Genomic DNA, 13,205 nt, shown 5'->3' on the forward strand with positions numbered 1-13,205 from the left:
TCTAAAAGTAATGACAGCTTGAATGGTACAAAAAAGAAACAGTATTCTGCTACTGATTCTAATTCTTTGAATTTTTACTCAAAAAACATGATGTAATCAAATGTCATATCACTATTTTGGAATTGCTAATAGTCAATGCTAAAGAGTGAAAGCTAGGGCTGGAAGACCATTTTTCATGTTAAGTTGTCCATTTCCAAGGACTACAAATAGATAAAGGCATATTATGTAGACACAGACAGTAGAGCAGATACATTATACTTCTATTGTGATTTATGAATGAATTAGTATGTTTCTAGTTTATTATTGTTTCCAGAACTTCCTTTCTTTTTTATTATTTTCAATGAAAAGCTCTTCTTTCAGTTAAACAGAGTTTCACTTTTTAATGGGAATTTCAGTACAATTGGTTTTTTATTGACAAAACCAAAAATGCTCCTTCGAAAAATTCAGATAAACAGTTTAGATAGCTTACAAAATACGGATAATATTATGAAAAGGGTAGTTGTTACTCACTATACAGCAGAGATGCTGAGTTGCAGATACGCTATCAAACAAAGCTTTCAGCCAAACTGACCTTCATCAGAATTAGACAAAACACACGTGTGCGGGTGCACACGGCCAAAAGCTTCATCAGATTTCGATGAAACACACACACACACACACACACACACACACACACACACACACACACACACAGAGAGAGAGAGAGAGAGAGAGAGAGAGAGAGAGATGAAACTTTTGACCAAAAGCTTTTTGTTAGTCTTTTTGTTATGCCTATCTTCGACTCAGCATCTCCGCTGCATGGTGAACAGCAACTATCCTTTTCATAATATTGTCATTATTCCATCTTGGATTTTCCACTGCTTGATGCAAAATATAGCAATTACCAGGAACAGTTACATGACAGTAGTTACAGTTTAAATAATCCACTGACCAATATTTATTCTCAAATCTGCTCATAAATACTCATTCTATGATGTGTTGATCTGTAGGTTGACCCATTTCATCAGTATCATTCAAACATGCAGCAATGGCTTGCAGCACCAGAAATGGAAATAAGTAATCAAAGGTCACATGATATTTCTTGGTGTTGAAACAGTTAAACAAAGCTGGGATAATAACACTGATCAGATAATCCAAAGATTCTACATAGTGAGCTCAGAACACTAAGTACATATGAAGACAAAAAAAAAAATTTTTTTTTGCATACAGTCACTTCATCTTGTCTCTGAAGCCGAAAAAGAAAATGAAACTATTATTCTGTAAATTCAGGCTATATGATACTAACTGGTAGCACCAATTAATACAGAAGCTACCTAAATGATTTTAGCAAATGTAATCTACTTTTCAGTACATTAACTCTTCAATAGTATTTGTACCGAATGCTAGAAATCAACTTGAATAAACTACATCACACACAACTACAGATATCAGCACAGTTTGTATACTCATTTAAGGTTCAGATCTGAGTTCTGCATGTTGTTGCAATAAACTGTACAGTAAAAGTGCACTTGGCACAAAAAGGAGTTCAGAGATAATACACTCGTAGGATTGTGCTAGCAACAGTCCAGAGAAGATATGAGGACAGAGTGAAAATAATGGTGGATAGAGGAAGAATGAGCATAGAATCCTGCCAATAACAGTTCCAATCCAAATCCTCTGACTGTCCTCCTCTTCCCCAACGTCATCCCCTCCAAGCATTCCATGCATTCCTCACTTCCAGCACTGCCTCACAATTCTTTCTTAAAAATAATACCAAAACCCCAAACCTCAATCAAGCTGAATTCTAGTCTGTCTATCTGACGTGAAAGCAGGCAACTCTATCATTATCCTCCCTACAGACAAAGATTCCACTACTATAATTGACTTTCATTACTAAAATTAAAACGAACTAGATTTTTAGTTCCCCTATTCCCAACAAGAAACAGTTAAAGTACTCAAAATAAATCAAGTCTCACAGTATTTTGTATGAAATTGTAACATGTTTATGTTAGGTACTTTCTTGTCTCTCTGCCTGTCTGGTACGAATGCTGCTATTGATTTGCTAGAGACTTGAAACTTTCAAGATAGCTCTGAACTGGACGTTAACACAATATTAACTTGCTTTTTTGTCTGCTGCATGGCAGAAGGTTGTTTTGTGTACCCCTGCCATTCCCCTCTCTTCTTGTTCCAGTTGTAAATGATTCGTGGGGAGAGTGGTTTCTGATAAGCTTATGTGTAAGCTCAAATCTCTCCAATTTTTAACTTTCACAAGATATACCGGTACATAGGAGGAAGCAACATATTGGTGGACTCATTTTTCACAGCTATTAAAAATTCACAATCGCAAATTTTCTGGGTTCTCTATATGGGATTAGGAATCTGTATGGGGCTGGGAGAAATTAATTTCTACTGTTCAGAACATCCTCTGTTCACTTTACCACCCTTACATCAATCTCTCAGAAATTATTATTTCTACACTTACCTGAACCATTATCTTCTTTCTTCAGCTCTTCCAGTGGTTGTTGCGTTAGTGGGCTGTAATGGCACGGACTAAGAGGTGGTGCATGGCAGGGAGCCACAAGTCCGTAATGAACTGCCCCCCTTGGAAGACTAGAAAGTGGGTATTGTACCCACAAAGTTGGAACTGGTGATGGAGATCCACGATATGCAGATACAGGTGGAGGGCTGGAATAGTAAGGATGATGACTTAATGTCGGAGGAGGATGAGGTAAAAAGGGAGATGAAAGTTGTGGATATATAAGTGGAGGTGTAAGGAATGGAGAGAGGTGTGCAGAGCTGCCAATGGACGGAACAACTGGATTTCTAAGTCCAGAGCGAAGATTATCTGGTGATGGTGAGAGAGCAGGAGAGCTGAGCCGCGATGGGGACGACAGCTGCTGCTGCTGCTGTGTAGGTGACTGGTTTTGGGAGTGCTGCGTTTGTGGCAGTTGTTGAGGTGACTGCTGCTGTTGCTGTGTGGGTGACGATTTCCTCGATCCAGCAGGCTTTGAAGCCGCTTTGGGTCTGGGAGTCTGTTCGACGCTGCTAGTCTGTTGTGCTGAAGACTTCAGGAGAGTACGTAGGAATGATGTGTCTGTATCTTGAGGTCCAGGTGTTGGTACGTCTTCATTTCGACTATTTCCCAGGAGCGAGGTAATACTGTAATTACTCACACTGCCTTTGACACTAGGCTGGGGAGGAGACGGAAGTGCACTGCCAGGTTGGAGAGTTTGGCACGTAACAGTACAATTTCCACTGCTACCATTGTTATTGTTCTGTGGCAAGGCACTACTGGTACGAGCTCGCTGTCGTTTAGAGTTCGACATGTCCTCAAGACTAACTCTCTCCATTTCACGAAGTATTCTCTTCCTAGGGGATATAATGCTAGGATCCAGTCTTGCCGTTGCTACAGTTACTGTCCGCACGTGATTTGGTGGAATAGCCCCACTTGCATTAGAGCAAACAGTGCTTTCATTACTACTACTTGAGCCTTTCACTCTATCTAATAAAGTTTGTACTATATCCAACAATTTTATTCTGTTTCGCTCTTTCTTTCCACCTCTTACATGTGCACTTATTACACCACTGTGATTCTCCACTGACACTTCTATAGGTACGTAAGGGCATCTACGCTTCTTTTGTATACAGTGAAACACAGAATGAAGACTCCTTAGATGCCTCATGTGTGGAAATGAGTGCATCACAAAAGTCATTTCTTTACCAATGCCTTGCCGAGGGTTGGTCTGCTTCCAACAGTGATCTCGCTGCCAAGGTGATGACTGGACAGATGAGTTGTCATCTGAGACTGAAATTAATGAAATTATTAGTAACATTAATATTAAAACAGTTGATGTAATATTGTTATTTACTTTATTTGCATTATAACTTTTCAACAAAGTATTTCTTATTGATTACAAAAAAATTTAGCAATTTTAGACAGTTTTAATTAATATACATCAATCTAAAGACTGTAAATTATATTGTGTAATTTTTTTCCTTTGTTGTGTTAAAAAGATACAATTCCTCAGGATGGGTACGCTATGCTTGCGGGTTGCTTAGGTTGGTGTGTCAGTTCATAGAATTTTTCCATAAGTTTAATAAACACAACAGATACACATAACAGAGATTTTAGCCACCAATAATATATTCTCCTTCATTATTTACAACAGCCTGCCAAAGCTGGGGTAACTTTTCAATTCCACGACTGTAGAAATCACACGATTCTGAGGGGAAGAACTCATCGAATCATGTTTGGAGTGTATTTTTATCTGGAAAAGAAGTTCCTTGAAGGCTGTTCGATACAGAGTAGTAAAGTTGAAAATCTGAGTGCACAAGATGACGTGAATAGGCGGATGCAGAATAATTTCCTAATCCAATTCCTGTATATAGTTTTTTACCAGTCCAACAGAATGCGGGTGTGGGGGGTGGGGATTGCGGGAGGGGGGATTACCATGGAGTAGTGTCACATCACACAGTCTTCCTGGTCATTATTCTTCGATTGTGTCTGCAAGACATCTCAGGTGCTGACAATAAATATCAGCAATCAGCAGTGGTGGCTACACCTCGGGGAAGAAATTTCTGCTACACCACAGTATCGATAATCCACCAGAAGCATTACACTATCTTTTGTGGATGCACACAGATCACCGTACGGAGAGTTGCTGCTTTGTTTGGGCTCAACCATTCCTTTCTTTTCCTTATGTCAGCATAAAGATTCCATTTCTCATCACTAGTAATGATACAGGATAGGAATGGTCAGTACTGTTCATGAGCCAATTGATGACCAGCAAGCAAAGACGCACTTATGGCCACCCACTGGTTTTTGTGATTTTGGCTTAGAGCATGCAATATCCATGCACATGATTTTTTGAATCTTCCGCATTGCATGAAAATGTCAGACGATGGTGGCATGATCACAGTTCATCATATTTGCCAGTAATCAAGTACACTGACGTGGATCATTGTCAATTATGTGTTTAAATGATCTTCATCAAACCCCAAATGTCTTCCTGAATGTGGAGAGTCACTAATGTCAAAGCAATCCTTAAAATGAGAAAACCATTTTCTTGCTGTGCTCTGCCCACCAACGGTATTATCCTCATGCACAGCACAAATGGTTCTGGCTGCCTCCATTGCTGTCGCCTGTCTACTGAACTCAAACACAAGAATATGTGTGAAATGCCCCAATTTCTCCACGTGGCACTCCATATTTTAGCAATCACAGCTCCACTCACTATCTCCAAACGACAAAGTGACAATGTGTAAACTAATAGCAACAGTAAACTACAAATAAAAAGTGATAATTGATAAATAAATGCATAGCAACCATAATAATGATAATAATAATAACAACAACAACAATAACAACAACAACAGTTCAATTTAATTTCCAAGAAATGAATTTATGTCAAGTTTCAGGTACATTACAATAAACATGAGATTTCTGACATAAGGATAATGCTTTCCGAAAATCGTGATCAAACAGCAATCTAAAAATAATGGAAACTCCAGGTAGGAATATCAACAATGTTGGAAAAGATAGATCGCCTTCCTTAAAGTAAGTAGCAATCTACCTGTAGATCTACATATAGATCGTGAAGTACACATATTGAGTGCCAATGCTGATAGTAGGGAATTCAATGCAAACCAGCTATGATTACTAAATTAGTCAGCAGAGTACAAGAATGGAAGGAGCTTGAAAATACATGTGCTGACAGCTCACTCATGGTCAACAAAGAGCAATTATGGGAAGACGTAGTGGCTACCTTAGAGGGGAACAGTTCTAAGCTGGCTGTCTCAGTTCCAACCTCTATTCATAATAATGGAATGACTTCAAGCCAAGTAACTAAAGGACTCCATCCCACAGCATTTATGAACTGTTTAGAAGTGTCTTTTGCGAATGTATCCAGAAAGACAAAAGATAGGCTCATAGGCATATTAATTATATGAAAAATGGAGCACATGTGGAATCTGTGCAGCTGAAGTTTTTGCACCTTTTGAACTTTGAGGTTGTATTCCTTAGCAAATAGTAGTCTCGTGAATAAAAATAAGCAGTAAAATCTAGTTTGCTTCTGCCAAATACATAATGTATGAAACAATGTTACAATCAGAGAATTCTTGCAAAAATATTGTGATTCACAATGACCTTGTAAAAAAGTTTGAGCTAGTCACAATTCAAATCAAAAAGGTACAGCTAGCAGTTCATGGAAAGTTGGCACTGTTACTATACTCTCACACTGAAGGAGGTATAGAGTGAACTGAAGAGACTGAAGACAATAAATAAAAGTGTAACAACAATTTTCAAGAAAGAAGAAGCCACAATAAGGAGCCACCAAGTCAAGAATATAGCCACTGTGCACATTCATTAAGTTTGCTGTGATAAAGTAACAAAATTGGTTTTGGTACATGAAATGATACTCCTCAGCCACAATATGAGTATTCTAGAAATAACCATAAAGATAGGAGGCACAACTTTGATCACAGGCCAAGGAATTAGCCAAGCAACATGGTAGAAGAGACAAATGCAAGCAAAAGCAACAACAACAACCATTGGTAAAATGAATGTAGTATTGCGCATGACTATCCAAAGCAGCTGTGATAAAAAGAGGACACACGATTAAAATGAATACAATAACTACAGAAAGAGGTTATAAGACAAATATCAATAAAAGTAAATAATAACAACAGAATGTACTCAAATTAATCAGGTTATGTAAAGGGAATAAGATTAGGAAATGTGACACTAAAATTAGTATACAAGTTTTGCTACTTGTGCAGTAAAATAACTGATGATGACAGAAATAGTTTGTGCACAAAATACAGACTGGTAATAGTAAAGTGAGACAAATTTGTTAACATCCTAAATAAATTTAAACATTAGGAAGTCTTTTCTTAAGTTTCTGTCTGGAGCTATCAGAAGAGAAACATGGCTGACAAAACAATGCACACAAGAAGACAATAGAAACTTCTGAAATGTGATCCTACAGAAGATGACTATAGATTCAATGAGTACACTGCATAATAAAATTTAGGAGAAAAGAAATTTGTGGCACAACTTGATGAAAAGAAGAGATCAGTTGATGGGATACATGCTGAGGCATTGGTAATAGAGAGAAGTGGGACGGGAGGGAGGTAAAAACTGCTAAGGGAGACCAAATCTTGACCACAGTAAGCAGGTTCAAATAAGTGTAGGTTGCAGTCACTACACAGGGATGAAGAGGCTTGCATAGGACAAACTGTGGAGACCAGTCTTTGGACTGAAGACCACAAAAACAACAACTTGTAAGATAGGACGTGGGCTGACATATGACTTCTCAATGAAAATGATGAGATGAAGCAGTAAATACTAATCACAGTATCCGGTGTAAGTGTTTGTGGAATAAAGATTGATGCATTGTTGGATTTGCATCTTAAAAATATGTTTGAGCAGCTAAATGATCTGTCAAAGTTGTACATGTCACAAAAAAGAGTGTAACAATCTACGTGGGTGGTAACAAGAGTAACACAGACTGTCTGATCAACAGTATCCAGACATGCCAGTTCATTTCAGGAACATTATTTATTGCCCACAAATCAATGCCTCACAGTTGTTGCTCTCTGACAGGTTGCATTGTCATGCCGATACCATCAGTCACCATCTCCAAGTTGCTTCTCTATTGCACACAGTGCATAATGCTACAAGATGTGTCTGCAATTAGCATTTTATAAGCGCAATATGGGAACCACTCCCTGACCACGAAAAACATCCTCATACCATACCGTATTTTACGGATTATAGGATGCACTTTTTTTTCTTCAAAAAACTGCCTCCACAATTCAGGAGCATCTCATACTTGAAATTAATATAGAAATGTCCAGTGTCCGATTTAAAATTGCCACCCGTCTTAAAAATGACCACATATTCGATGCCGAGGGAAATCTGTCTCTATCTGGTAACACTGGATCAACTGGTGGCAGCAGCAGTGCATGGATGAACGAACACGAGTTGTGGGAATTCACAAGTTTGCTAACACTGTCTCCCTCCCACACGCCCATCACAAACCCACAACACGGTTTAACTGTGTCATTGCAGTCTATGGTGCCAATTAATTTGAATTGAAAGTGTGTGTGTTATCAGTAACAGTACAATATTTTTGTTAGTAGATATTTTCATGATGGAAAAAAAAGTAAAAGGTATTCATATGATGCAGGCTATAAACTGAAAGAAGTAGCTTATGCAGAACATGGAAACAGAGCAGCTGAGCACCATTTCAGCCCTCCATCAATGGAAAAAACCATTCACAATTGGCGGGCTAGTAAAAAAAAGAAAAGAAAAGAGGAAGACTAAACGTGAAAATAGAGGACTGAATGCAAAATAGCCAAAACTAGAAGATGATGTATTGAAACGGATTCAAGGACACTGTCAAAAAGGCACTGGAATGAATACAAAAATGATTCAAATACACACTCATAAGCTAGCGCTACAGTTGAACGTAACAACTTTAAAGGTTGAGTTGGTTGGTGCTACAGGTTTATGAAGTGTCATGGACTTAGCATGCGAACCGAAAGCAAAATATCTCAGAAAATGCCACAAGAGTATGAAGAGAAAATTTTATCTTTACATCATTTTATTATTCAACACTGAAAGAAAACCAGTAGGGAACTAAGCCGAACAGTGAATATGCACAAAACTCCTCTGACATTTGATGTCCCAAGTAACATAACTATTGCCATGAAAGGTGCAAAAACTGTAACTATAAAAATAAGTTGTGCTGATGATGATAAACTTAATCCAATGATCATTTTCAGGTGCAAAACAATGTCAAAAACTTCCGAAATACCACCAGGCGTTATTCACATACATGACAAGGATTGGATAGGCAAGGCTGGAGTGATATTATGGATTAACAGTGTGTGGGTGAGAGAAAAGATACTTTGTTGAAGAACATTTTCCGTCTTGTGCTAGGTCAGTTTAGTAGTCATTTGAAAAATGCTGTGAAAGAGAAATTGAACCTGGGAAACACAGAGCTTGCTGTTACTCCGGAAGAACTTTCTTCATAACTGTGATCTCTTGATGTCTCAATAAATAAACCATTTAAAGTATATATGAGAGAGGAATGGAACAAATGGATGAAACCCAGCATGAATTCACACTAAAATTCACAGCTTTAAAAAAAGTGTGTCAGTCGATAAAACAGTCATGGTCTAGAGTGAGAAATGACATTATTGTTAAATGTTTTCAAGAAGTGTGGCATAAGTAACACTCTCAATGGCAGTGAAAACTATCTTATCTATCAAGAGGACAACATTGAGGGAGGAGGAGGAGGAGGAGGAGGAGGAGGAGGAGAAGAAGAAAGTTCCGATGACAATTTTCAGGGATTTTAAAGATCAGTCTGGTTTTACAAACTAAGAATATTTTTTAGTCTGGCTTTGCAATCTAATAATGAAAATGGTAAAAATGTTATTTTTTTAAAAACTTCTTAAAAATTAAAGTGTGTCTTATAGTCTGTAACGTCCAAAATTTTAAATTGGATTACCACAGGGTATTGTTCGATTCATCACTCATTTCCAGTCATCCACTGTCCAGTGGTGTCGCTATTTTACACCACCTCCAGTTTGTTTAGCACAGACTAGAGAAATGTGGGATTTACGAGGATCTACTTAACCTTTGTACCCAATTATTTTTAACTTCCTATGCATAGTTGTGCTAGCTGGTCTGCTGGTAGCACTTTGGAACACACAAGCGATTTCTTCTGGTGATTTCATGTGAGTTTTTACATCCGCCCTCTACAATGTTTCATGGTCCTTGTATGTCAGTATGAGTACTGCCTAGCCTTTGTTTAACTGTGGTTGTTCCTTTGCATTCCATTTCACAATAACATCACCAACAGTCAAGTTGCACAGCTTTAAGATGTCCGAAACGTCTCACGCTGATCTGTTGCTCTGGTGACAACCAATGACTAGTCTACATTCGAAGTCACTGAGCTCTGATGATTGATCCAGTCTGCTGTTACTGCTTTTCTACTGACAACACAATACTCTCCGCCTCCTTTCGTACTGGCAGGTCAGCCTCTCGTGACATCTGATAGTCAATTCCTCATTACATAGTGGTGTCCAGATACTTCTGATCAGAGAGTGGATATGTGAGCAGGCATTATTGCCATTCAGAATTTGAGGAAGAGGCTGCTGCATGCAAGAATGGGGGGAGGGGGGGGGGAGGAGGGAGGTTTGTGGTCGAATATTTAAGAATAACAGTATCAACATTATGAAGATTTGTTACAGCGACAATGTTATTTGAATAATCAATAAAAAATAGAAATATCAATCATCTTGTAACAACCACAAACAATACCTTTACATGCAACACACCTTTTGAAACTGTTTTTCGCTGTCATGTTTACATGTTACGGCCCAAGGTGGTTTTCTTATTAAACCAATCCCAAAATGGCTGTTTCTCTCTAATTAAACAGTATAAAGTTCATTCTTAGTCTAATATTTCTACTTCTGTTACACTGCATAAAGCTATTCCAACCAGTTTAGTTGGAAATTTTTAACAACGCAATTTAACCTGACAACTCAAGTATGTTTCAAGAACTGAGCTCTGAGCACTATGGGTGTTTCAAGAACTGTTGTGCATTTACACCGGAGTGAAAGTGAAAAATATAGCTGCTAGAACCATATTTCCAGAACTGGTACTGGGTTGCTTACGTGACTAACCAGAAGAAATGTTGAAAAATCTGTTTATGAAATCCAGTATTGAGAGCTCCATGTAAACATAATGAAAAGATTCTATTGAAGTTCTGAGGTGCCACCATGATGTTTCCTTCTGTAAAACAACCAGGACTAACTGTGGTATCGTCCAAAGATTATAGTGCCATAACAAAGTTGGCACCTCAGACCAATACCACAGAAGTTAACAATGCCTTGCTGCAGTCCGCAACAATGGATAGCCTCTGATCAAGCAAACATCATTATCCAGTTAGGACCCATATTACTCATGTATTAGATTGAACTGTCATTCTGAACTTTGTTCTTGACTAGAAGAGTTTAGTAAATGTGTGCATCAAACAATGCTTTAATATTCAAAGACAGTTGTAAACATTCAGCACATTCCTGTGGCAATGGATTGTAATAAAGTGAACTAATATTTCATATGTTGTAGTTCCACTCTACCATCTTCCTGATCAATCAAAGAACCCACAGTTATACTGGACAATTGCAGTTTAGTCAGTTCATAACACTAATGAATGGGGTTGCATGAAAATTAAAAATGTAGAAACTTGAACCATTTAGAATCAAGTTGTATCCCATACTACTGAAGAAAGTGACTGCAGATGCAGAGATCAAAAAAATGATTAATAATGACATAATAGAGTGCTACGATAGTTAGTATAGCAATCCAATTCACGCTGCAACAAAGAAAGACAAAGCTACAAAATGCGAGATCAATGTATCGTATTACACTCCCCTAGCAAGACCGGCCAGAAAACCTGGAAGATCTATCACAGACGTTTAGAGGCCAATTAACTAAGTAGTTTGGTCTTGACGATTAGCTACAGGCAATAATCACTGCATCCTGACAGACAGAAGGACACTGCTTTCCTTTGTAAAAGTATGTGCCATCAATTCATGGAACGCCATTTGGTTTAAATATACCACATGCAGCAATCATGAGAGCCTTAGATGAGATTTTGGGTGAGCAGTTGTTATGAAGAGTCACATTTTATAATGACAACTATTTAGCTGTGAATAATTCATGAGAAGGGCATGTAGAAACGCACATCGATGTTCTGCAAGCCTTTAGAAACCCTGGTGTCACAATCAATCTGAAGATGACAGAACTACAAGGAAACAATTTAAATTTCTCAGTCTTTATTTTGCCCTGTGGTACTGAGCCCAGGTCTGAGAAATTAGCTACAGCAATGAATTTTTCAGTCCCAAAATCTAAGAGACAGTTGAAATCATTTGTGAAATTCTGTGGTTTCCACTGATGCTTCATAAATAGACATTTAAAAAAATACATCTTGTGGATGTGGGGAGATGCATGGCAGAAAGGTATTGAAGGTATTAAATTCCCATTATTGGAGTCACCATTATAATATCACTCAGATTTGGTGGAACCATATTACCTCTGAACTGATGTGCGAGATTAGAAGATTAAATGATGCTGACTGACAAATTATGCACAAAACATTTGCTTTTGAAAGCAGAGAATATTATCAGCATGGAAGTGGAAATAACTAGTGACACAAACAAAAGCATTCACAGTCATTTGGAGCTTTAAGAAATTTTGATTTTACTTGCTAGGGAGGCATTCAATTGTCATGATTGAAAACAAGGCATTGGCATTCTTGATAAAATGCTGTGTGATGCACAACTGGGTTACTCATTAGGCATTAGCACTAGAGGAATTTGATTTTAAGATAAGGGCGTTGTTCCCAAAGCTCTTTGTCAACTGTCAGAAGATTTAGAACTAGAAAACACTGTGCAACCTAAAGTGAAGGAAATCCAAATTGACTGCATGAGGAATATCAATGGAGATGTACAGGGTGATTATAATCAAAGTTAAACTTTCAAAACACTGCAGAAATAATGCCACTTGTCAGAATGACATCAAATTGTAACAGAATATTATCGGAGAAGGGGGAAAAACATATGGCAGAAGAAAAAAAAAAAACAAAAACAAAAATAGTGTGAAAATTTACCAATAGATGGTGCTGTATGTGTCAGAATATGTAAATGAAAACACCTGTCAGGCACACAATCCATTGAAGTTGGTATAAACACGTTGGTACAGGGGTTTTCTTCCTTTCGTGTCTGTGACGTTCGCCATGTCTCAATGTGGGATCGCGGTCTGCTTGTAAAGCTGTATTACAAGAATGATGACCGTGCACACGTTGCTCTGCAGAAGTTCCAGACACTGAAGGGTTTGAAAAATAGGCATTGGTCCGATGACTGCCATGGGTTTGGAGAACATGATTCGAAAATTCGAAAAGACTGGTTCTTTTCGTGTGCAATCTGGTAGGAGGAGGAAACAAATTGATTTAATGTAAGTGGAAGCAGAGACCACAGCAATGCAGGAGAAGACGAGTGGTGGTTTTTTCTTTTTTTTGGTTTTAGGGCGCACAACTACAATGGTCATTAGCACCCAGACTAAGTTAGGAATGCACTGCGAGGCACAAGGTTAACACAGCAACTAAAAGGGACAACACTATAAAAGACATTAACAGGCATTGGATTTAAAAAAA

General features: G+C 38.1%; 1 protein-coding gene across 6 annotated transcripts in view; it reads right to left on the reverse strand.

The window, feature by feature from the left end:
* The window catches only part of LOC126192560 (uncharacterized), a 136,607-nt gene that overhangs the window by 88,258 nt on the left and 35,144 nt on the right, over window positions 1-13,205 (reverse strand). For all 6 annotated transcript variants that reach the window (XR_007538479.1, XR_007538481.1, XR_007538480.1 and 3 more), the window contains one exon: window positions 2,462-3,784. Coding sequence is in view for 3 of the 6 variants with exons in the window: in XM_049932613.1 (XP_049788570.1) it covers window positions 2,462-3,784 (1,323 nt within the window). In the remaining 3 variants the exon portion in view is untranslated. The remainder of the gene's footprint in view (window positions 1-2,461; window positions 3,785-13,205) is intronic.

Source organism: Schistocerca nitens, chromosome 1, assembly GCF_023898315.1.
Source record: "Schistocerca nitens isolate TAMUIC-IGC-003100 chromosome 1, iqSchNite1.1, whole genome shotgun sequence".
Taxonomy (NCBI): domain Eukaryota; kingdom Metazoa; phylum Arthropoda; class Insecta; order Orthoptera; family Acrididae; genus Schistocerca; species Schistocerca nitens.